The 27,437-nt window shown below is 38.4% G+C and overlaps 1 protein-coding gene across 4 annotated transcripts in view; it reads left to right on the top strand.

The window, feature by feature from the left end:
- Positions 1-27,064, top strand: part of LOC137241133 (protein phosphatase 1L) — an 83,509-nt gene extending 56,445 nt beyond the window's left edge. For all 4 annotated transcript variants that reach the window (XM_067768410.1, XM_067768409.1, XM_067768408.1 and 1 more), the window contains 4 exons: positions 16,470-16,758; positions 19,025-19,168; positions 19,232-19,404; positions 21,342-27,064. In XM_067768410.1, coding sequence (XP_067624511.1) covers positions 16,470-16,758; positions 19,025-19,168; positions 19,232-19,404; positions 21,342-21,681 — 946 coding nt within the window. In that variant the 3' untranslated portion in view covers positions 21,682-27,064. The remainder of the gene's footprint in view (positions 1-16,469; positions 16,759-19,024; positions 19,169-19,231; positions 19,405-21,341) is intronic.
- The last annotated feature ends 373 nt before the right edge of the window (positions 27,065-27,437 follow it).

The raw sequence follows: 27,437 nt of genomic DNA, 5'->3' as shown, positions 1-27,437 counted from the left end.
GCAGTTTACGAGTTCTGCGCTCACGATTGAGATATCCGGCGAACTGTGACAGCTTCCTACCATACGTGTGGGGGCGTCTCCGTTTATTGTGCAGAACGTCGTTTCTTCTATTTAATCCGCCAACATCTCACCCCTACTGTCCGCCCGCAAGTTTGAATGCCATAGATCGTGATGGGCATTAAAGTCGCCTAAGATAATGCGATTGTTGCCAGTGAGTAAGGCGCTAATATTAGGGCGGTATCCACTTGGGCAACAGGTGGCAGGAGGGATGTAGATGTTGATGATTTCTAGGTTTGCATCGCCTGACCGGACAGATAGGCTTTGACGTTCTAAGACATTGTCCCTGCGGTCGATGCCAGGATCAAATATATGATATTGCACAGAGTGGTGTATGATAAACGCGAGGCTGCCTCCATTTCCGCTCATGCGATCTTTTCTGTGGACATTATACCCAGAACAGGTTTGCAGTGCAGATCTTGCTGTGAGTTTAATCTCTTGAATCGCAGCAATGCGGATGTTGTACCCCTTCATGAAATCAACTATCTCCGTGATCTTCCCAGTTAATCCATTGCAGTGTAACTGCAGAATTCTGAAGTGCATAGGGGAGACGTCGCCACTCTGGGAGTAAGTGACGGGTGACTACGCCTGGGTTGAGGAAGGCCAAGACGCAACTGCTGTTGTGGCCCTGGGACTTGGCGGGGGGGGGGGGGGGGGAGAAGACGGACCAACTCTACTACGAAGATAGTAGTTATGAGTGGTAGCAGCTGTTTGAGTTGTTGGCGCCGTGGGGCGCGAGCAACAGCGGGTACTAGTTGTGGCTTGCTGAGCAGCTGGGCTGCTGGAAGGTAGTAGGGGGGCGCTAAGGCGTAGACTACGTAGAGTACGGGACGTGAACAGCAAGGAGCCACAAAAGATTTTAGATTAGATTAGATTAGATTTATTCATTCTTTCAATAAGTTTGTTACATATATGTATACAATAGGAACTTAACTTAAAAAAAATATTAATAAATGAAAGAAAGTGAAGGCATTCAGTAAAATAGTATGCAATTTTAGTGTTGAATGCCGTCACAAATTAAGATTAATGAACATGTACGATATGTGTGGGGTGAAGGTAAAGATAATCCATAAGTTCAATGAGTTAAATAATGAAAATAATAAAGCATTAAAAATAACAATTTTGGTTTCAGTTCATTAAGTAACAGGGTTCAGCAAAGTTTTGATCTCGTCGTGTGACAGCTCTAATAAAAATGATTTAACATTTTTTTAAAATTCTCGCAAATTCCTAATGACACGCATAGTCGCAGGTATCTTATTGAAGACTTTACAAGAAACGATAGTAAAGAAGTTATTAAAATGAGTAGTACGAGAAGTGGGAACAACAACAAGTCCCAGTGAGTTTTGCCTTAAGTTATAATTATCAGAGACGAGGCTGTGTAAATACCCACAGCGAATAAAAAATAGTTTTTACGTTTTATAATAGTACATGTGCTTTACCGGAAGAATTTTCATTTCCCTGAATAAGTCCATGCTGTGGTGAAAACGGTTAACGTTGCATATCTTCCTTATGAAAAATTTTTGAGTAATAAGAAGTTGCTGGATATTATTGTGAGAAGCACACCCCCAACAGCATATGCCATATTGAAGCCTTGAGTGCACCAACGCGTAGTAGATTGTTCTAAGCGTTGCGTTTGAACATATCTTCCTCAGACTATAAAAATAGCGAACTGTGGATCGCATGTAGGACTTCAGGCGAGAAATATGTGTTGACTTAGGATTGGTCCACAGAAATTCCCAGATATTGGAAGACTTTAACTCTTTCAATTAGAAAACACTTGTCGCTACAAGTTGTTTCAGAATTATACCACGTTCCAGAGCACAACAAATTGTTTAGAGCAAAATGTTCGCAGTCAGTGGCGTGGAATATAATATTAATATCGGGAGAGATTTTTGAATGTAAATCGAAATACATCATCTGCGTTTTCCTGCTAACAATCATTTTATGTGTAGCAAACCACACTCTCAACAGATGAACATCATAGTTGACACCTGCTACCAAATCTAGATAGTTCGTTGAACTATAGGCTATAAGCAAGATCATCTGCAAACGCGGTAACCTTCCCAAAAAAGGGCAAGGAAAATAAGGAATTCAAATAAACTAAGAACAATGTCGGACCTAAGACAGAACCTTGGGGTACTCCCAGGTTAATAGTAACAGAATCACTGAAACAACTGCCAACCTTAACTTTTTGCGCTCTTCCTGATAAGTAAGATTTCAGCCAATTATACATAAAGCCACGAAAGCCCACGCAATGTAATTTATTTAACAAGATTTGGTGATCTACCATATCAAATGCTTTCGTGATATCTACAAATAGGCCAGCACAGTTCTTTTTTTTGTCTAACTCGCTATATATAAAGGAACAAAAGTTCAAGAGGGCATCTTCGTCCACATCGAAAACCAAATTGCATCGGGCTGAAAAAATTTTTGTTGTTAAGAAATTCAAGAATTCTACGTTTAACAAGCTTTTCAAAAGTTTTCGAGATGGAAGAGAGTAAAGAAATTGGTTGGTAATTGTTTATATCTTTTTTGTCACCCATTTTAAATAAGGGAATGACTACAGCACATTTCAAGTCAGTAGGAAAAATTCCAGAAAAGATACTTTTGTTAAACAAATAAACTAAAATATCGACTAAATTTAAAGCGACATTTTTCAAAACCTGATTGGAAATTCCATCAGAGCCACAAGATCTGGAGTTATCTAAAGAATTAACTGCCTTTAATATTTCAGCGCCGGTAAAAGGTACAAAGTAAAAGCTGCTGCCTGAGGTCGAAAATATAGGGTTAATCATCGAAGTTTCGCATGTGCCTGCAATTGTGTGAGTTAGACCGACTGAAGAAAAGTGACAGTTAAAGATATTTGCTACAATTTTGGGATCAGAAATGTTTACACCACTTTGTAATAAAATAATTGATGAGTCGACTGATTTAGAACCCCGATTAAAAATATTGTTTATTACCTTCCATTCCTTCTTTGGGTTCCCATGCGATGCTCTGAACTCGTTTCTATAGAAACTTTCGCGCTCAAAACGGAATTTTTTCCTTAACTTTTTACATAAGCCTCTATACCGATTACGAATCCTCGTATTGGACGAATATTGAGCGCACTTTCTCCCAAGCTTATTTTTAAGGCGGATGGTTTTAACCAACCGCTTGCTGATCCAAGGCTTCAACTTTATTTCAGACCTAGGTGGAGTGAAAGAAAAGCTTGCTGCCTGTATATGGCTAATAAAGATATTTAAGAAGATTTGGTATGCAACAGAAACGTTATCTTCAGCATAAACTAAGTCCCAGAACTCAAACCGTAGGCTTTGGTTGAGGGAACCGAAATTAATCCTGGTGAATTTAGAATTAGCATTACTGCTATTCGGGATTGTTTTTTTGCGTGTAATGTTTATTACTAAGCCTGTCATAGAATGATCTGTAATGTTGAGATTGAGATTTATACCAGTAACAATATTAAATATATAACTGCTGCTGCGAACAAATACATGGTCGAGACAGCTCCCAGAAACACTACGAGTAGGTTCATTTAAAAAGGATGTTAGCCCATGATTAGTCATAAGCATTAAGTAGCTATCAGTTATAGCATTTAGGTTGAGGATATATAAATTAAGGTCACCTAGAATAAAAAAGTTACCAGAATTTTCACTGCAAAGAAGATTTGAAAACTCATCCAAAAATGTCTGAGTAGCGACCGAGTGTAGCCTGTAGACACACATGAAACTGAAAACTTTGGAATCCAACCTTAAAGATATCTTTAAAATGTCAGCACTCGTAATATCATCCCGCTGAATATCGGTCATTTGTATTTGCAAAGAAAGTATAGCCAGGTATAGTAAAGTCACGTATTTCGTGACAGTATATCCATATTTCGGAAACAAAAATTAAATCCGGTTTGATTTTAAATAATACCAAATTACAGAGCAACAAATCAAAATTTTTCCGAAGACTGCGTATGTTTTGATGGACAACAACAAAAGAGTCACTAGTATTACATAATAAATTTAAATCTTTGATTGGGCTGATTACGAAGTGGCTGTTATTATTTAAAAAATCGAAAGAGACCATTTAATTTATTATTAAATAAATAAAAAAAAAAATAAATGTAAGGCGCGATAACCTCCGAAGAGATCTAAGGCCGAGCTTCTCTTCCAATTTGCGTCGTGCTCCTCTTGATTTTTCCCTACAAATTGGCCGGACGGAACCTACATGTTTTATGCCGACTCCGAACGGCATCTGCAAGGCAGATGAGTTTTCACTGAGAGCTTTTCATGGCAATCGGAGCGCTTGCCAGACACTGCCGAGGGGCGACCCAGCTTAGAAAAATTTTCTTTTAATTGAAAAATCTTATTTCTAAAATTTTTATGTTGCTTTGCCCGGGAGTTGAACCCAGGGCATACGGTGTGATAGGCGGAGCACGCTACCATCACACCACGGTGGCCGCCGTTATTATTAATAAAAAGAAAAAAGAAATAAAAAGGAAAACTAACTCACTTTTGACAAATCGTCAAAAGTTCTTAAATAGACAACCACGTCATTATCAGCCTTTTTCATCAAAATACTGCCATTCTTAACCCACAGATATTTATAACATTTCTCTTTTTTTATTTTTTTTGCCACTGTGAACAGAGCTCGATTGTAGCTGGTGAGACTGTCGTTAATAAATATATTGCTTTTGTTTGTATCACCAAGAACTTCGGTAGTTAATTTTCTCTTCATCTTACGTTTGCTCGACATTATTTTACTCTTCATTTCAGCTGAAGCAAAGTGCACTCGCACCACATTTCTCAAATGAGAAGATTCAGTTCCCTGCTTTATTTTTTTTACATAGCATCTGGTTATGTCGTCAGACAGTTATGCCAAAAGCAGATCCTAAAAGATTTTTTGTGACTTCACTTGCATTGTCACTTGTTAGTTGCGGCACACCAACAATGTCCACAGCACTGCTGAGCAGTTGCTGTTCTCTCCAGTTCAATAAACCTTCCAGCTTGCTCACTCTATCGCACAATTATAAAAGTTACGTGGACGTCGGGTTTTGGGATCAAGCCCAGAACAACCTCTCCGATGCAACCATCCCTTACACGAGACACACTGAACAGAGTATGACCGTCCTAAAAAGATTCTTTTCCGGCAGATGCAACAAAACCATTTCTCAGGACCGGCGTCAGGAGACGGACCCGGATTCGATACCTTCCCGGAGCAAGAGAATATGGAGCAGTCCCGCTGCAAGGAGCTGCTGGGAGGATGACAATTTGAGGAACGCAACAAATTAAATGGGGTTACACTGAAATGACAATCCTTGGTCGGGAAAAATCCCGAGTCGCTCCGGTACATAGAACCGACTACCTTGGGAAGCGATGTATGTAAGTGTTGGAGTTCCGTGAGGAGTTTGAGACGGTGGAGCAAATTTAGTTGGCTTGCTCGGGGCTTCGCTAGAATAATCTGAGTGCTGCAGTTCCGACAAGTTCCAATTAAGGGTGGTCTAAATCCGGAATGTTGAAACTCATCGCTAACAAAACAATTTTCCACTTATTCAAAGGTCCCGGAAACCAGGAACCCCTGTAACTTCTCGTAAACCAAACAGTTTTAGATTTTCTAAGACCCCGGATTCCAGAAACCAGTGTAAAACCTACCTCAGTGTATGCAGAAATGTTCCCCTGACAAGGACTGCCAGTTCATCAGCAGGATCCCTCACCAGAACACAAAGCCGGAATAAAAGAGCCCCCCCCCCTGCTACGTATTTCCTTCTAACCTTCTATGAGTCGTCTCTGTGCGTTGTGGCAATAAAACTGGATTGATATAATCTGACCCTCGATTTTCTGCAACTGGGCATGTTTTCTCGCTGCATTCCTCCTTGATAGGAACTCTGAACTGGAGAGTTGTATGGAAAAACGGAGTTGCTCAGATGGGAATGTTCACGTGGAGTTAAAGGAAATTAGATATACAATAGCCAGGGCGAGGTCAAAGCTTATGCTTTAAGCGCTTAGGCACGACGGAAACACCTATTGACCGCATAGCTATAGGAGACTTGTCTGAAGTGGGACGATGTTGCTGCGAGTTCAAATTCGGCCCAGAGACTTCAAGTAAGGTACCGTGGTGAGTAGAAGTACTTGGAGGTCTTCAGAACCTGCCCATAAAATAAGGTGCCTTTGTACAGCCATGGTTGTGGGTGAAATGCGTTCTAACTAAGCCTAACCTAAGGACATTAGGCACCAACGCCAAGGCCGGTGTCAACTGAGTGTGTTAGCGCTACTGGCGATAAGGTATTACCGAATTTTATACCCTGATTCCGTGAAGTCAACGCTATGGCCGATATCAAAGCAATGTGCTAGCGTAATTGCGTCAAGCGATACCGGCGCCATTGAGTGGAAGCGAAACCGAAAAATGGATTTCCTCATACATATCTTAAGCTATTACGCAGCACATTTCGATAACCGAATCTAGCGGTTAACAGATGATTTGAAGTGTTGTCAATTTTTGTTTGGTCTAAGAAGATGTTGTACTAGTTAAGGTTCTCTGGCATCACTGCGCCACGAAACATCACATGAGCGCCAGTGATACCACCCTTGATAACAGCGCAAAAACTCAACACCGCGTAGAGTTGCACAGTCTTAGCCATGGCTCAATTATATGGTTGGCTCATCTCATCAGCTGATTTTATTTTTTTCATTTCACTGGTATAGGGATTGTCAAAAGGAGATGGCAAACGTAAAATGTAACCAACTCATTGATAATAATTTACTGCCGTGGTGGTCAATTTTTTGTAAGAAAAATTATTTTTTCAGTAAATACATCTAATTTAGCGCATTATTTTCCCACAACACACGAGAATTGCAAAGTTTTGTGTTTTCTCTCCATTCTATTCGCCTTACACCAACACGCAGATTTTGACGATCTGAACAAAGGTATGTGGTTGCTGTAGAGATGAGCCAACCATTTAGTTGAACCATGGTCTTAGCACAACGGATTTGCGTCCGTTTTACTAATTTAAACTTTTATTTTATTATTTTATCAATGTCGCCGAAGCAGCAACTTTAAAATTTCAGCCGCCATCTGTTTCTGAAAATAAATCCAAAAATGGCCGTCTGATCTCGAGTAAACACATCAAACTGAATGGTCAAACGAAATATGTAAATCACAATAAATCATATCACACAGTTGGACATTTAAAAACAAACAATTTCGAAACGCATAAAAAATACTAAAACGACATAAATAAAAATTATAATATAAAAATAAACAGTAAAAAACAATTAACGCGTCTTCAAGAGATGTGAAATGAAAAATGACAGATTACAAAAAAAAAAGGAAAGCGTCACGCCTATTCGACTGTTTTTGGTTGTTTGAAGAAATATGCTGAAATTATTTAAACACCCGAAATCACAACAAAGCACTTGATGTGTACGTTGGGTGGACGACCGGCCAAAATAGATCGTCATCCCATTTTGACAAAGAAAATATTTAGTGCATAAATATATTGTAACGAATTTACTGCAATTCCCCTTATTTGCAATCTTCTGCTAACGTTCGTATCGCTAAACTGTTGAATAAATAACTCCAATATTGAATAATGGAAAAATGGCCTTTATTAAAGTACTTCACAATAACACTTATACTTTGCAACTAGCTTGCTTAATAACCAAACTGACTGATAGCTTAAATAAAACTGATTACTCGCCTCCACTGTTGTCGCCCTTTTATACTGTCCAACCTCCTCGTTGCATATTTCTAAGCTTTTCTAATTCCAGCACTTACTAGTTAGTTATAAATTTCTCAGCTACAACTGCAGATGTATAATTTGTATAGCTTCTCTCATACCCCATGCGCTTGTATGTGTGAGCGACACTTCCACAATTACAATTGCATACCTTTAGGAGCATTTCAGATAAGATATCTGCATGTGCTTGTGCGTTGCTTCTCCGACGCGTGCACGCGTATGTGTAGACGTAATGATTGAATTATTGATGTGAATTCACGTCACTGCTTAGCATCGGCCTAGAGATGGCAGTACCCCTTAGTGCCGCCAACATTCGTAACAATATATTAGAGCGGGTCAAATTTTTTTCCATCAGGAGTATAGCAAAACCGTAATCTACAGATGATTCTAAAAAAAATTGATGAAGACACCATAGCTCTACGTCCGATTTCGAGTCCCCCACTTTTGCAAAATAGATATTTTGCCATATGAATTTAGGTTTTGGCCAAAAAATCTTCATAGCTTCTGATAGAATTATAGGAAAAATGTCATATGGGAATTACTTTAAAGGTATTTTCCGCACATTTCAGAATCTGTATTAATATCTATAGTGTTTTTGAATTTTAGTAGAGATATCAGGCTTATATTATGAGAAATTTGCCTAAACTGAACTTTTAACTACTATATTATCATTTTTAACAAATTACTTATGGAGTTTTTTTTTCCTTACAACTAAAATAAGTTCAGAACAACAACTTTCATTCAGACAGTTTTTCTTTTTTCGAATTCGTTTTAGTAGAAAAAAAATTTCAAAAAGAAAAACTATATTTTCAAGTAATAAGCAAAAAACACAATTTTTATAATTTTAATGTAATTTATTTAAAAAATTATTTTTTTACTTAGAATTGACCATTTTAACATATTTTTCAAAATAAAAGTAATGTTATGTTATTATTTTTTAAAATCTTTTTTGATACCCATTTGTGGTTGTTTTTCACGAATTTCTACTGTAACAGCCATAACACCTTCACGTTTTTTTTTTTCTATACTCCTCATGAAAAAAAATCCATCCATACAATTTGACTCGCTCTAATATATATATCTAAATATTTTATCTATAGAGTCAAAAAGTGGACATTTGTTTTTCGCAAAAAGTTTTTTCAATTATAAATAAGTTTTACTAAGCGGGGTCGCGCCTGGGCGACATCGGAAAACAACCAGATGGTATTTGAAAAGCTCTTCAGTGAAAATTTATCTGCCTTGCAGATGCATTTCAGAGTCGGCATGGAACCGAAAATAAACCGCGCCAAATGTATATTTTTTCATACCTTTCAAAAATGTGGAATAGTATATTAAGTTTGGTCCGAATCTCGAAAATTGTAATTCCTTGAAGGAGAAGAGATAGACCCACCAATAAGTATACCGTAATGATCAGGATGGCGAGCTAAGTTGATATAGAGATATCTGCCTGTCTGTCTGAACGCAAACTAGCACCTTAATTTTTGAGATATCGTTTGTGAAATTCGGTGAGCGGAATTTTGTTTGAAAAAATCGTCGATGTCCTTCGGTGCTTTTGTTTAGCTGATGTCCTTCGGTGCTTTTGTTTAGCTATATTTTATTAAAATAAATCTATTTGTACTATGGCACTATTGTGAATATTTGCAATGCATTACCGGCAGTTGCTACCATACGCCAGATGACAGTATTTGTATTTGTATTTATTAGGCAATTCATCCCAGCACAATTTGGCAAAAATTATTTTATAGTGCTAGTCGGTAAAAGGCATAAAATAGGAACAATTTAAACTTGAAACTTAAAGCTAATGACTATGGCTAAGAAAAGGTTACAATAAATAATATATTTAATAAATAATAAATAAATAAATAAACGAATGATAGAGTACATTTGCTTAGAAGAAATCAGTATTTTAATTGTCTAGGTTATTATAGAAACTTGTTAATTCTTTATTGAAGAGCAGAGCATTGCTTATAAGCCTAAGTCTAGACGGGAGCGAGTTCCAAAGACGTATGGAAGTAATGAAGAACTGGCGATCAGATATTAGCATACGATGTCTGAAGTGGGTAAGGAGAACAGATCTAGACGACTGGAGAAAATTTAGCCTCCGATACAGATAGTCAGGTTCCTTCATATATATTAATTTATGTAGCGTAGTGAGCGTTTTAAGTTTAATAAGGTTATCGAAAGAAATGTTTAGCAACCTGTAAGCATGATGAGAGACGTGGTCAAGTCTTTTCAACCCATAGACGTATCTAGCAATGTTGTTATAAACAAGTCACAATTAGAGTAAATCTCACAACCATAAAGGAGCGTAGGTATTGTAACGAATTTGCTTACAAATCCTCTTATTTGAAATCCTCTGCTAAGTTCGAATCACTAAACTGTTGAATAAATAACTCCAATTTGTAATAATGCAAAATGGCCTTTATTACAGTACTTCACAATAACAAACTGTGCAACGAATAGCTTGCTTAATAACCACACTGATTGATAGCTCAATGAAACTCTGCTATTGCTCGCTAGATATCGTCTTAATCAAACTGCTTGACAACTCAAATCAAACTGAATTACTTCTTACTCGCCTGCCCCGCTTTTATAGTTTACGCTGCATACTTCTAGGCTCTTTCATTTCCAGAACTTACCAACTATATTCGTGTGTGTATAGTTCTCATATAGTTTCTACTTGTTTACAATTGTCTACTTTTTAGCGTTTCTCAGATGTACATATGTGAGTTTGTAGTTTACAGTCTCCCGCACACACATAAGCGTATAAGTAAATTCAGCTTTGTGTGACATCTCATCTCTCGCTGCCTTGTATGTAAATGTTGCTCGTCGGAATGTGTACATATGTGTAGACGCAATTATTTATTCGTTTATGTAGATACATAATGATTGAATTATTGATGTGAATTCACGTCACTGCTTAGCATCGGCCTGGAGATGGCAGCACTCCTCAGTTTTGCTAATATTCGTAACACTGCCCTCCACCTAAGTCTGATCGTCCCGATCAGACAAATCTCCCAATCTAAACGCCACTAGCATCTCCAAATGTAACACCCTTCTAATCCGTGGTTTCCCAGTGGTTTGTATGCGGTAGATGGTATCACTGATCTTCTTCACAACTTTGTACGGGCCTTCCCAACTGCACCGAAATTGGGCTGGAACACCTTTCCGCCGGTGAGGTTGGTTTAACAGTACCAAATCTCCATTCCGGAAACCTTCCGAATTATTTTCCCTATCGTACCTGTGTTCCATCTTACTACTCATTATTCTGGATCGTTCTATCGCACTCTGTTGTTTGGCCAATGAAGAACTACTTTGTAGAGCTTGTTCTTGACGGATTGGCTTCACATACTCAGTATCGTTCCGACGTTTCCCAACAAAAGTGCGCGCTGGCTTGAAACCATCCTTGCATTCTTTCTGAAAAATTCTTTCAGTCATTTTAGTGCGTCCATTAGGGTTTGTTGATGCCGGTCTTTTCCTCGGAGGTACTTTTAATTTCGCTTTATTTGGCCTATTCGATCCATCAACCTTTTCTTTTGACTTTCGTGGCCTTTGTCGAGTCTTCCCCACCAGCACTCGCTTACTGCTGAACCCTTTTTCCAAACTGAAGTTAAGTGGCACATCTTGGTTCTCATAATGCATCACCCTTCTCTGCATATCGATCTTGATGTCATGGTCAACCAAGAAATCCACTCCCAATATAACTTCATCAACGATTTCCGCCACAACGAATTTGTGTAGAACCATGACCTTCCCAATTAGGACTTCACATATTACTTCTCCCTGGACTTGGTTATATTCGCCTGTGACCGTACGCAACCTCGCTCCAGGTAATGACTTAACTCTCTTGTAGACCAAATCAGATCGAATCAAGGAATGAGATGCGCCCGTATCTACAGTCAGTACACGCTCCTTGCCATCCACATTCCCTCTGACGGTAAGACTGCTTGATTTCCTTCCAATTTGCGACACAGATATCACAGGACATTCAATAGCCGGGGCAAGTTTTCGTTCTTTATCTCTTACTCGCTCTTGCTCATCTCCTCCAGCTTTGCGTTTACGGCCACCCACATTGTTGGAACTATTAGGACCAAGATCGCAATGACGTGCAATGTGACCGGACTTCCCGCATTTGAAGCATTTGATAACTTTTTCACTCCGCTTTTGCGATCCTTTCAGCACCTCCAATATTGCGTCTACCCACTCTGGCCTTTCTACTTCCACACGGCGTGCTTTGAAAACTGGCTTACACAGAAGCGACGCTGTTTCCTGAATCAGAGCTTGTGACACCGTATCTGCGAATGTTGGCTTTGGGTTTGCGTATGTAGCTCGCTTCGTTTCCACGTCTCGTATGCCATTTATAAAACTCTGGATTTTTACCCTCTCGGTGTATTCCACGGGTGCGTCCGCATTTGCGAGATGAGCCAACCTTTCAACATCTGAAGCAAACTCCTGCAAAGTCTCGTTAGCTTTTTGGTAGCGGTTTTGCAATTCTATTTGAAATATCTGTTTTCTGTGTTCGCTTCCGTATCGCCGTTCTACAGCAGCCATCAATGCGTCATATCTGTTCCGTTCGTACTCTGGAATAGTCTGTAAGATTTCGGCAGCTGGTCCTTTCAATGCTACGAAGAGCGCGGCAACTTTATCTTCCACATTCCAGTTGTTCACTGCTGCGGTCTTCTCAAACTGTAGCTTGAAGACCTGGAAAGGAACAGAACCGTCAAATGATGGTGTTTTTACCTTTGGATTGCTTGCTGAAACAGCTGGGCGATTTAGTTGTAACTGCTCCATACGACCTTTTAACGCTTCTATTTCGGCATCAATTTTGTCCTCGAGTTGTAAAATTTTTGCATCCTGCTCTTCCAGTTTCACAAAGAGCTGCGATGATACCTGTTCCGAAATTTGTGCCGACATTTCAGATATACGTGCCTCTTGCGCTTCCAGTTGAGATGCCAAATATGTCTTCTGTTCTTCCAAATGTGTTTCCATCTTAGATGTTATCTGTGTCGACATTTATGACATACGCGTTTCTTGTGCCTCAATCTTCGATGTTATACGGTTCTCCTGTGATTCTAGTTGTTTTTCCATCTTGGATGTTATGCGTGTCTCCTGCGATTCCAGTTGAGAAGCCACTGTCGATGTTTGAGCAGATATTGCAGCCAAAATCATGTTCAAGTCTGTGTTCGCCATTGTCTGCGGTGTTTCTTCCATTTTTGTTATTTCCTCGCCATCAAGATGAAAGTCATACTCTTCCACATCAATTCCTTCTGCTTCCATTGCCTCTCGTAGCCGTGCCTGAAGTTCAAGTTTAACGCCGCTTGTATTCAATCCACGGCTCTCCAACTCCTTCTTTAGTTGCTGGATCTTCAATTCACTGAACTTTGCCATGTCCTTGTTGTCCTCTGGAATTTATTCAACAATTCCTCTTCTGACACCAATTGTAACGAATTTGCTTACAAATCCTCTTATTTGAAATCCTCTGCTAAGTTCGAATCACTAAACTGTTGAATAAATAACTCCAATTTGTAATAATGCAAAATGGCCTTTATTACAGTACTTCACAATAACAAACTGTGCAACGAATAGCTTGCTTAATAACCACACTGATTGATAGCTCAATGAAACTCTGCTATTGCTCGCTAGATATCGTCTTAATCAAACTGCTTGACAACTCAAATCAAACTGAATTACTTCTTACTCGCCTGCCCCGCTTTTATAGTTTACGCTGCATACTTCTAGGCTCTTCCATTTCCAGAACTTACCAACTATATTCGTGTGTGTATAGTTCTCATATAGTTTCTACTTGTTTACAATTGTCTACCATAAATCTGAATATTACAATACTTGAGAACACCAGGCAAATCGTTTATATACAAAACAAATAACAGGGGACCAAGGATTGAGCCTTGTGGGACGCCTCTTAAAACACTGACGAAGTCAGACTTTCTGCTACCAACACTTACTGCTTGAGTTCGGTCGGCCAAATACGATCTGATTAGGGCTGTTGCATAGTTGGAGAAATTAAATAGGTTGTCCAGCTTCTTGCAGAGAACGGTGTGGTCGACCGAGTCAAACGCTTTTGAATGATCGAGAAGAGTTAGGAAAGCAGTAAAATTTTCGTCAACTTGTTCTCGAGTATCCTCTATCACCGATAGGGGCGCCGTTTTACAGCTACGATTTGACCTGAATCCAGACTGAGATTCTGTGAGAAGGTTATTATCCTGCACATAAGTATTTATCTGGCAGTGCAAAATTCGTTCGACGACCTTGGAAAGGAAAGGTAGAATAGCTATAGGTCTATACTCCTTGTTTTGCTTGGGGATTGGGATTACATTAGCAACTTTCCAACATTTGGGAAATACACAGGACGTCAGCACAGAGTTAACCAAGTAGGTTAAGTGAGGAAGGATTTTAGGAAGAATTATTTTTAAAATTTTCGGACATATGTATACCATCGAACCCCATAGCATTAGACTTTACTGAAAGAATGGCTTGAACGACATCACAATCATCGACACTAGCAAACTCAAGAGGACCAAAATCAACATCATCGCGAATACAATAATTGTCAGCACTTATATTGTCAGTTGAGATTGGCAGATTTACAAAATTTATATTTATCTCGTTAATGTCTACATCAAGGACAGAAATATCGCATTTGTATTTTTCGATACCAATATCTTTAATCGACTTCCAGGTTTCCTTCGAACTCAAAGCAGCACTAAACTTGTTATTATAAAATTTCTACTCAGCTCACCTAATAGCTTTGTTTGCAGCGATCCTAGCTGCTTTGAAGCAGTTGTGAGCCTCCAGGGTTTTGTATCTTTTCCATCGCGAGTAAGCAAGGTTACGCTGGTGAATTAAGTGTTTTAGATTGGCATTTGGCAGTGCAAGCTGTATATTTTAATGGATTGATAGAACAGCTGATTTCTGTTGACATTTGATAAGATACGCAAGATGCGCAAGATGCGCACGGGTCCGGCTCGTATACATATAATATTATGACGACTATTAGCATCACTAACGTGATACTAAGCAGACACTCGTATGTACGTAAACAAATCAATCATCATTTATACACATATGTACATACAAGGCAACGAAGAGATACTCGCAAACTCACACAATCATCAGCCCAAGTAGTACTCACGCATACGCCCGCATATGGCTATAAGAGAAACATAAACTACAAATAGGTATACATGTATATAGCTAATAACCAACAAGGGATACAATTGTTCTGGAATACAGCTTCGCGAAATGGCTAGACTTTAGGAGAAATGGATGAACGAGAAAACTGAGAGTATAAAAGCGGCGCAAGCTGAGGAATCAGTAATCAGTTTTGATTTAAGCACGCTTTGGTTGTGAAGTATAAGTGTTATTGTGAAGTACTTTCAAAGTAGTCTAATAAAGACCATTTTGCATTATTGAATATTGGAGTTATTTATTCAACAGTTTAGCGATTCCAACGTTAGCAGAAGGATTGGAATAAGCGGAATTTCCCTAAATTCGTTACAATATATATCCCATAAAAATGCTTGTTCAGTATGAAATCTGATGGAATTTTTTGGAATTTCATCAGATTATTGCTCAGCTTCATTCATGAAAGGTATGAAGTCTTCGTCGCAGCCGGAGACAGTCCCATCCTTAAACCACGTTTACACATGCACTAATCTACAATACGTCCATTATCTACGCGTTTACATATGTTCCATCTCTAGGAACTAGTCTATTAGCTGCCAAATTTTCGCATAGCCTCTTTATATCGTGCTTCCACCACCCTAAGGGTGGTTCTTTGGATATGAAAAAGATCGTCATCTCTCAAATTTGTTCATAATTACCGATTATCAAAGGGAAACATTTATATGGGAAATCTAGTTATTTAATCACTGATTAGAAGTTAAGTGAAGATAATATCGTTATATGTAAACTAGGTCTTGTTTTTTCTTCTTGGCATTGGAAAATGAAAATTGTGATCAGCATATCACTTCTATTAATATTGAAAGTCTATATTTGGTTAGAGGTGCTTTGCAACAAGTTTTCCAGGGGCTCGTTTAAGCAAAAAACAAACTCGTTTTTTTTTGCCCACCCTAATGTACCTATACACTAACATTGAGGGTACTTTTTGATTGAGTTAATTATGTAGGGATTATTTTATACAGAAAACTGCGGTTTAGCCTCATTGTTGATGATAGGGCTTGGTAGCCTCGGTTGCCGTGTACTGCTGCAGGGGAGCATTGGTAAGAGCTGGGTACTCTCGCCAAAGGTAGTACGGCGGATGCGGCCTCGTTGCTGATCAGTCTTCGTGACGTGGGCTTTAAGCTTTCTCATCTCGGGCATTCCAGCGTTCTTACGAAATTTAACGTTATCCCAGGCAAGACAGACTGCTGTGCGTCGACAACTTCCACCTAAGCGAATTTCATCCCAGCTATTCCCTCAAGAGTTGAGTGCGGATACCAATGAGAGGCTTAGGACTAAGCATCGCCCTTATGGTTTCCGCCGGCATTTCTGCCATTTTCTTTTCGCAAAGCACATAACTTCTTAAATGCCATGAAAAAGTTAAGCAGATTAAAAAGTTCTCCTTTTACGAGTTTCCATACTTCAAACCACATTCCCATCTTTGTCTCAGTATATGATATACATACTCTTACTAATATATAGATTGTATTTTTCTAATTCTTTCCAACAGCACCGCAGATGATTGCAAGACATCATCAGCTGGTAAACAACAAAAGGAGACCGATGTATTTACATCCAAATTGAATTCATTAATGCGTACCAGTAATGCCGCTAAGGAGGCTCTATTCGGAGGTGGCAGCGGCAAGGATAGCAACAATGAAAAAATCAAATCAAATGAAGTACCACAAAGTTTTGAACCCAAATGTTATATAGAAAATGGCAAAATTAATTTTGGAAAATTAATCACAGACGAAGTATTGGCAGCAGATTATAAATTAGTGGAACAAGCGAAAAAGACGGTGAGTATCACAAGTATTCATACCCCCAAGCCGTTATACTGCTTCATTAGCATCACAAACAGTCACACCTCTGCTTATCCTACACACGCCCTCACAATCAGTAAACACATGAGAGACAAAGACACAATGCAAGTGAACACTTGCAAACATTTCATTCGCAGTACAATCGCTTACTGAAGGTGTTAACTTCTCAAATGGTTTATCCGAACTTACACATAACTAAGCATTGTAACTTCTTAAAAAATTTTTTAACAAGGACGTATCTCGGCGTTATTTAAAAAGTCGTATCTCTAAGTACCGGTTAGAAAAAATTATAACTGAAAAAATATATTATTTGGCAAAAAATATTTGAATTTAGATGAATGGAAGTGAAAGAAAGGTTATTCTATCGTTTAGGTTGTTTGTTGGGAGCCATGGGAAGCCAAAACACTCTTGAACAATCATATAGAGACATATGTTACATAGTTATGTACCACCTTTTTAAGTGGCCTCCTGAGATAAGACTTTATCAACGACTTCGCTGTGAACAGAATGTATAAGTGGCCACCTGTGCGAGCACCAGTGCACTTAGGCCCATAAAGGTCCCGTTGTGATACCACGTGGATCTCTCCCCTACTCAAACCAAGAGGTCGATTTAGCAAACGTCAGGAATTTCTTAGGTTCCAAGTTAACCTCTCTTGCAAGTTCGTCAGCTATCTCATTGCCCGGTATATCCGAGTGTCCAGGCACCCATACCAGACTAAGCGAAGTTTGCTCAGCGATCTCGTTGAGAGATTTGCGGCACTTCCCTACTGTCCTGGACTTACATGAGACCGATCCAAGCGCTTTTAGTGCAGCCTGGCTGTCAGAGTAAATACAAATTTGGTTATAGCCGTGAACAGAATTTCTCAGGTGCTCAACGGCCTCGTTAATAGCAGCCACTTCCGCCTGAAAGATGCTGCAATGATCGAGTAGGCTAAAAGATAGATTCCACCCTAGTTGAGGTGCAAAGACACCGCTACCCACCTTATTATCCAGTTTGCTGCCGTCAGTATATATCTGCATCCTATCGCTCAGGTCCGGCGGCTCTTTCAACCAATAATCCCTGTCCCAGAAATGTAAAAGATACGTCCTCGCGAACAAAACTGTGAAGTAAAATTTTTTTTTAGAAAGTATATATGTCATGACGCTCAGACTAAACAGTACTTGCGGGGGGCCAGACAGCCGACCGAGTTTATGGTTCACCCATCCACGGGTTTTTTTAAAGGGGTTGCCAGTAATTTATAGCTTTTCCAACCCAATTGACAGCCTCACTTACCCATGGCGAATCCTGTTTCTTTATCAGAAAAGAAGGTTTAATGTGTTCATATTAAGTCGTTCCCGAGATGGTCGGGTTGTATCTAAATGGTGCTTGTTACCAGAACGTACTGAAACTAAATATATTCAAGTACCATCAACATAGATAACACTCCGAAAAATATTCGAGAAGTGTATATACGTATCCATGTATATATAACGACAACAACATCCGCCCCGATATGTGTGCGTCTCTTTCCGTCTCCATGTTGTTGTTGTAGCGATAAGGACACTCCCCGAAGGCCTTGGGGAGTGTTATCGAGTTGATGGTCCTTTGCCGGATGCAGATCCGGTACGTTCCGGTACCACAGCATCATTAAGGTGCTAGCCCGACCATCTCGGGAACGATTTGTTATGACGACATGCGAACTTCTAGGCCATACCGCCCTTCCACCCCCTAGATCCATGAGGAGTTCGGGGTCGCCAAAGCCTCGGCTGTTAATGAAACAGGATTCGCAACGGATAGGTGAGGTTTACAATTGGGTTTGAAGAAGCTATATATTGCGCTGGCAACCTGAAAGGTTGCGCTACACAACCCCTTGAATCCGGTATTTTAGTCGCCTCTTACGACAGGCATACCTACAGCAGGTATATTCTAACCCCCTAACCCTCTGGGAGGGTCGGCATAGATAATTCATTCAGCGGTTGTCTGTATGCACTGGTGCCACCAGATAAGGTGTTGTTTTTCTAATGATCTTTGATGGCCATACGGCTGCTTCCTTTATGACGACTTAAACGACATAAAAATTTCTTTCGTGTGCTGAGTGAAAGATTGGGATAATCTCGGATGCCGGTTTGAAAACGGTTTTTGTCAAAAACACTCAGGGAAAGGGCTTTTTCGCCCCGCCTCTCAAGATAGCACGATCCTTCACTCAGTAAGCGTTTTCAAATAAAAAAAAATAAATGTATTTAATTATTATACATCTTACAGACCAACATCGCCGGTACTACAGCCCTTATTGCCATCATTGAGGCCAGCAAGTTGACCGTTGCAAATGTTGGTGATTCGCGTGGCGTTATGTGTGACTCACGTGGTATAGCGATACCATTATCCTTCGATCACAAACCGCAGCAGGTATTTATTGCTAATTTTTCTTCGGAAATAAATTTTTCTATAAAAGTGTTTTCCATTTTTCAGGTTCGTGAACGTAAGCGCATACATGATGCGGGCGGGTTCATTGCATTTCGTGGTGTTTGGCGTGTTGCCGGTATTTTAGCGACGTCCCGCGCGCTTGGAGACTATCCACTGAAGGACAAAAATCTAGTCATAGCAAATCCGGATATATTAACTTTCGATTTAAATGATCACAAGTGAGTAGTAACAAATTTAATTCTAAGTTTTACGTGTACCATGCTTCTTGTGGCCCCTCTATCTCCATCATTCTCTCGACGATATCCTTATTTAAATACTCCTTGTCTTTCTTGAGAAAAATCCCAAATTACTTTGCTCGGGTTCTACTTGAGTCCTCTTACCTGACAGTTTCCGGATGCGTGCTATACCTAGACCGTCCGAGACGAATCTTAAAGCTTTCACTGACGAATCGGCTTAAGCAGGTAGGGTTCGATCTGGGCGAATTTTGTGTATGCGGGCAGGTCATTGCTGTGGCCTCGCGCGTCCTTATCGGTCATCCGCAGATTTTCCTCTCACTTTTCCTTTAACTCTAGATCGTCACGGTTGAGACCAGGCATGCTTAACCAACGAACCGATATCATTTCGTTACGATAATCAACGTTAATAAACGAAACGAAATGACTTTGTTTCGTTTATTAACGTTGATTATCGTAATGAAATGATATCGGTTCGTTGGTTAAGCATGCCTGGTTGAGACCATCTGTTGTTGTTGTAGCAGTGCTTCGCCCCATCCAATAGGTGTGACCGACCACAAATTGTCATCAATATCCTCCAGCGGGAGTCCAAGGAAACTTGCTGTTTCAACAGGGGGGACCATAATGAGAGGGGCGTTAGAGGCGTTGGTTCCACATTACAATTAAAGAGATGGTTGGTGTCATGTGGGGACACATTGGAAGCGGGGCTAACATTTTGTATGTCAGAGTTGCTTCTGGATAGGTAAGAGTTTAACCTGTTACAGTATCCAGATCGAATTTGATCTAGAGTGACTCCTGTTTCCCTGGAGAGTGTGCGTTCCTCTTCCGGAAGTTTTGGGTACTGTTCTTTGAGTACTGGATTCACCGGGCAATTCCCGATATAAAGGTCCGACGCCTGTTTGTGGAGTTCACTGAGGACCTGCTTGTGTTTTTTTGCTTCATACGGCTGTTGGCTCATCAATCAGATGCCTGTTGGGATGCCCAGGTTTCTAGGTATTCAACAGCAACTGTTTGGTTAGCATCTCATTTCTCTCCCTGATAGGGAGTATTCTCGCCTCATGTTCAGGGGACATAACAAGACAGCCCGTGGCGGTTCTGAGAGCATTATTTTGGCAGGCCTGTAGCTTCTTCCAGTGAGTAGTTTTTAGGCTTGGCGACCATATATGGGACGCGTAGCATGCAATCGGCTGGCCAAGTGCTTTGTAAGTAGTAATGAGCGTTTTTTTATCTTTTCCCCAAGTACTGCTAGCAAGAGATTTGAGGATTTTATTACGGCTCTGGATTTTCGGTACAATTGCGGCTGCATTTTCACCAAAATGTAGATCCTGATCAAACGTCACACCCAAGATTTTGGGGTGTAGGACCATGGGTAACGTAGTGCCATCGATGTGGATGTTCAAAACGGTCGACATTTGGGACGTCGATGTTGTAAATAAGGTCGCGGAGGATTTAGTCGGTGATAATGCCAGGTTTCGCGAGGCGATAAAACTGGAGAGATCAGGGAGGTAGCCGTTTATTTTGTTGCAAAGCTCATCGATCTGTGGGCCCGGGCCTCGTAGCTTTGTTATATTTGCCCATCCACTTGTTTATTCAGTTTTTGGCCTTGTCCGTTGAAGGCCGCCGGCTCAGTATCGCCATTAAAATGGATACATTTAATCACGCTATCTAGCCAAAGTTGTCGCTTGCAGGATCATATAGGCAAATTTCTTCAATTCCGCCTGTGGTAAAGAAACGTATGACAATAACTGAGTCTCATCTGAAGTATGACTCAAATATAATGCATGCGTCACACAAGACTCTTTATAAGGAAAATTACTACATAAATTCATATATCACAAACGTATATAAAAGATCTTTTCGTTAAAATCTTAGCCTATGCTACAATGACAAAATCAAAAATTCAATTTTCTTTTATACTTTAGGCCAACATTTCTGATATTCGCCACCGACGGACTGTGGGACACCTTCACCAATGAAGAGGCTTGCACATTTATCAAAAAGCATTTGCATGAGGCAGACTTTGGCGCCAAAGCTTTAACCATGGAATCATATCAACGTGGCTCTGTGGATAATATAACTGTTTTATTGGTGGTTTTCCGTAATGGTAATTATCGCATTAGTTCGGCCACAACAAGTGCGTCAGCGCCAAAGACGAACAATGTAGCAGCAGCGACGGAAACCAAACTTCCCGCAGCCAGTAGCGCTGCTAAATTTCCGGTAACGAATTTGATACGCTCAAATAGTGGCACTAGCGCAAAATGAAATGTGTACATTTATATAAATGTATGTATGTAGCATTACTAATGTAAAAAAAAAATTTATGGTTTTTGAAATGCCCAGTAGACTGGGTGGTCCCATACGAAATGATAAAATTGCAAAAGTTCGCTGCTAAATTTGTAATTTGTGTTGAGAGGTGCTCGTAAATTTTTGGCTGATCCTTACAAATACAGTCGAAGTGTGGTTTTTTTAAGACCTACTTTCGTTTTCAATTGGTTTTTTTCTCGAAGCGAGAATCGTAGTATGTACATTAGGGTGGCCACCAGAATCAATTTTAGATTTTCCGCTGGGGCACCCCCATAAAACATGCCAAAAGATTAGAAAATGATAATTGCAAAGTTTCAGGCCAATCCGATAATGTTAACACGTGCCTCATCGAGGAAAACAGCGATTTTTCAGAAACAATTTTTTGTGTTACGTCAGTAAAAGTGAAACCATTTATGCCAGGAACTTGAGTCGTACACCATTCGATAGGTAATTTGATTTGTATTGATTTTGATCTTTTTTGATATTTTTAGCAGTATTTAGCATTTATCAGATCAGGTCATTTGGAATTTCCATGCAAACGTCTATGGACATTACAATATTCAATGGTATAGGAGTCAAGTTCCTGGCATAAATGGTATCACTTTTACTGACGAAAAACAAAAAATTGTTTCTGAAAAATTGCTGTTTTTCTTAACTTTGACCTTAATGAGGCCGTTTTAACATTATCGGATTTGCCTGGAACTTTTCAATAATCATTTTCTGATCAATTGGCATATTTTAGGAGGGTGCCCGAAAGATAGAACCAAAATTAAAATTCACCATATACCTTGTAACCACCCTAATGTACATAGAACGACTTCACAACTAAAAACCTTCTTAGGACCAGAATAACGACATATCAGCTCAAATTTGCAAGGATCAAACAAATTTATAAAGAAAATATTTTCCGACACCCTCTGAACATAAGCTGCAAATTTAGGGGCGGACTTTTGTAACTTATTGCGACCCAGTCTTGAGCCCAGCTTTATTAGTAAAAATTATAGAGTGTAAGGAAACCTGATATTACCACATACTAAACACAAATGTCTCAACTGCATCATGTTTTCAAATATAGTCTATTTTAAAATGTTAGATTTAATAATAAATTTAACAATTTACAATATTCAAGGCTATTAACGTCTATTTAAAAAAATAAAATTCTACTGAAACTAGCAAGCGTATTGAGAGCGGTTAGAATATTGGAAATCGCTCGATGAAAATAGGGGTCCTAGACACGTTTATCACAAATGACTGACAAATTTGTCATAATACACATACGACGTATAATAAAGAAATATGAATCATATATGACTCTTAAATAATGAAAATAACGAACTAAAAACCAAAAAACTTTGGGAAATTTTGTTTCAAGAAATTCCAGAACATTAGAGTGGGTCAAATTTATTGTTGAAAAGGCACATCCAGTTTCTGAATCTGTGGGTCATACTGCGTAATATTGTTCATGGGACCATAGGTCTGAAATTAATTTCAAGCCTCCCTAATTTTGTTAGAAAATTTTATATCCCAATCCGAATAGCGGTTCTCACAAAAAAAAACACGTAAAAAAAAAATAAAATTAAAGAAAAAAAGCTTTTTTAAAAATAAGCTTTTATTATTTTGGTTAATAAAATTAACTAAAAAGTAAACAATAAATTGACTCTAAAGAAATATAACACTTTATAAGTTCATTGTAAGCTTAAACGATAATTAGGCTTTTTCGTCTGCGACAAAAAAATTCTATATTGTACATAATTATATATTTTTAACATTAAAACTTTACACCTAAATTATTAAATCTTACAGTTTATATCACAGTCCTAATTGTTCTAATAAAAAACGTGTTAAATTTTGATGGTATAATTAAGAACATTTAGGATCTCATTTTCTTGCTATCGCAATGTAACACGCTTTTATTAGAACAATTAGGACTGTGATATAAACTGTAAGATTTAATAATTTAGGTGTAAAGTTTTAATGTTAAAAATATATAATTATGTACAATATAGAATTTTTTTGTCGCAGACGAAAAAGCCTAATTATCGTTTAAGCTTACAATGAACTTATAAAGTGTTATATTTCTTTAGAGTCAATTTATTGTTTACTTTTTAGTTAATTTTATTAACCAAAATAATAAAAGCTTATTTTTAAAAAAGCTTTTTTTCTTTAATTTTATTTTTTACTTTTTAGTTCGTTTTATTAACAAGTAATAGAAACTTGTTCTTAGAAAAGCTTTAAATATAAGTAAATGAGGTGAAACAAAAACACATATTTCGGTTACATCTGCGTATAATCAGAAACGATATAATATAGAGACATTGCATAGACGAAAAATCGTGTGAGGCAAGCTTCTCAAAATTCTAGTAGGTCACATTGACCACTTACCACAGCAGAATTTGTTAAACTACCACTGTCTGTATTTGTTATTTAATAATTATTTGTACAGTTTTTATTCAGCTAATGTGTTCAGAATTTTAACTTTTACTCACTAAAACTCCAATCAGTGTATTTCTGTGCTTAAATTATGTTAAAAATTGTGTTAAAGTTTTTGGTGTGGTGAAAGTGACCTACTAGAATTTTGTTATCCACCGAAGTTCGCGCATGCAATATCTTTATATTCAAAAATTTTTGATATAATGCGGATTGGAATTTATTAGTACACATTTTATGCGCAGCAACTTCAGCGGTGTATTCAAAGTTCAAAGCATAGTAAATATAAGTATTGAAGTCATGAGCCTGGGCATTCGCCCAATTTTAGTGATGTAAATTGCATGGCGCCAGCGCCAATGCGGTGCCAGCTCAATGGTAGCTCATTGACGAAATGACTCCAAGCGAATTTTTGACCCTACTTAGTAGTGAGTGCGTAGTACATTTTACTTGCGCTATTGAGTGAAACGACTTTTGTGTGTCAGGCACGAGTTTGGTGTTATTGGCGCTGCTGGCAATGATGACACTGAGCTGTTGACGGTAGCGCTGGTAGTTCAGATTTTGAATCAGAGAAAGAATTGATGACCCGTGTAAATTATTATGGCTTTGGCCGTGTAAATTATTATGGTGTATTTGTATATTTTAGATTTAATGCACAATTAATATATGTGTGTTTGAGCGGCCAAATAATAACAGTAGTATTGCTAAAGTGCTGCTTAGTTGATGGAATGTCGCTAATTTCCTAGCGATGATCAGCAGATTGTCAATATTTCATTCAACGGACGCGCGAAATTGCCACATCTGCTCAAATTTTCCAAGATTTTCCATTCTTGATTTAACTTAAGCTGTTATGCCAATATTTTTCAGCCAGCTTTTTTCAAATAGGTAATTTTTCCAAAAGCAAAATAAATTACAGAAAAGATTACAGAGTTAAACAGCCTTAAAAATTCAGCTATGTTGGTTATACACAGAAATACAACAGAGGGTTGTGTCTCCGCTTTTCGCAAGCGTTGAGATTCACCACGCGTGATACGCGTGATTCACCACGTCCAAATATCACAAGCCACGGATAGGTACCGGCGGGTTTGTATGGGACTTAGGCTGTTATGCCAAAGTAAATACAAATCTTTACCGATAACTGTGTTATCGATTAATTTATCGAATTCTAACAAAGTAATATTGCATTGTCATCGGAGTTATACATGTGTGCAAAATTTCAGCTCAATCGGACACCGGGAAGTGTATCAAATTTAACTTGCAAGTTTCCATTACAGACAACAAAAGTGAAACTAAATAAAAGCTTATAAAAATGTCACATTCGGATTCGCATTGCGATATAAAACTAAAAAATTAGGGAGGCTCGAAATTCATTTCAGACCTATGGTCCCATGGACAAAATTACTCAGTATGACCCACAGATTCAGAAACTGGATGTGCACCTGAAGTTTTTTCCCCATTTTTCCCCACACAATTTGAACCGCTCTAATGTACATATATACGGGATAGCATAAGAAGAAACACAAAGCACAATGGAGCTGGGATCAACTTTATAGCTAGTTTCAAATTTCGTATACATGTAAATGAGTGCTCAGATAGTAAGCAGTCCGATATAAGTCGAACATATCCCTTGATATTTAAAAACACGTATGATCATAAATGGCTCACACCTAGATCCATTATGATGCATAAGTCACAAGACTTCAATGAGGAAAATTATAAAATTAATGCGAAAAACGGACTCTAATGTAGTTCAAATTAACAGCATTTCAGGAAAGTTCGCCAGGTGCGTAAACTCTGTAAACCTTGCAAACTTATGTATATGAAAAATAGGTACCTTTGCGAGGTTTTAATGGTAACGAGGTAATTGCGAGTTTGAGTGAGTTTCCTTGCTTTGAATTTCAAGACATCAAAGATTGTGTAAGTGCTAAGTGTTCAATATGAGTCCAAATATTCGATATGAGTACTAAATATGTCGAAAATAAGGGCCTTAACAGCTAAAAAAACTTTTTCTTTTTATAATGTGTCGCTAATGTGTCATGAGAGAACTGTATATGCAAAAATTGATCACACGAAAAAATGAATCAAATCTAATTCATAAATAGAGTAAATTAAAGGAGATGATGAGAGCGTATAGTAAACAAAGTTACATGCCGGAAATTGCACTTTGGAAACTTTCGTTCAAAATTTAGCTCTTTGAAAATACCAATTTAGACTCGTTTTTAAATCTTTAGTTATTGATTTCATCTATTATTACTATTCAGAATATAAATTGAAATGTTTCTCTCAAGGAGTTCAAAATTTATACGAATAAGAGCACTCAGAGGCATAAACGACTCATATGACGTACATATTTAGACTCATATCAGACAACCATCGCAGACAGAAAAATTAATATCTTTAAAAAGATTTGTACATATGTATATTAGTCCTGGAAGCGTCATAAAAGACTCATATGACGCATAATCATATCAGGCGAAAATCGCGTATAGAAAAACTATTTTTTATCTGCTAAATATTAAAAGTAAACGCGCCGATTCAGGCATGTTGTATCATGGCTACAATCATTTAACTCATATATGACTTCAGCAATGTTTAAAATATGTGTTGCTGTTTTTTGTAATAAACGTTTTGTAATTATAATGAATAATGAATTTCATAAATGTTATATGTATCCTCTATAATTTCTAAGAAATATTTCAAGTTTCGTAAACAAGAAGTTTGAATTTAGTCCACTTATACTGTTAATTCTTTATATTTATTCATATTTTGAAGCAAAGAGCATAGCAATTATGTTACATACATACTAAAGATATGATGAAAATTACATTTTTAAATTATAAACTATTTTTAGGCATTTTTAAAGTTAGTTAATAAAATATATACGAGAATTGAACGAAAACTAATAAGTTTAAGCTTATACTTTTTGTCTTATTATTGGTACGGTGGAAGGAAAGATGATCTATGAGCTTTGCAACAGAATAAACGGCTACCTCCCTGATCTTTCCATTTTTTTCGCCTCGCGAAACCTGGCATTATCACCGACTAAATCCTTCGCGACCTTATTTACAACATGGACCTCCCAAATGTCGACCATTTTGAACATCCACGTCGATGGCACCACGCTACCGACTGTCCTACACCCCAAAATCTTGGATGTGACGTTTGATCAAGATCTACATTTTGGTGAGCATGCAGCCGCAATTGTCAACCGTAATAAAATCATCAAATCCCTTGCTGGCAGTACTTGGGGAAAAGATAAAGAAACGCTCATTACAACATACAAAGCAATT

Source organism: Eurosta solidaginis, chromosome 2, assembly GCF_040869045.1.
Source record: "Eurosta solidaginis isolate ZX-2024a chromosome 2, ASM4086904v1, whole genome shotgun sequence".
Lineage (NCBI taxonomy): Eukaryota > Metazoa > Arthropoda > Insecta > Diptera > Tephritidae > Eurosta > Eurosta solidaginis.
This window is presented reverse-complemented; position numbering and strand designations above follow the sequence as displayed.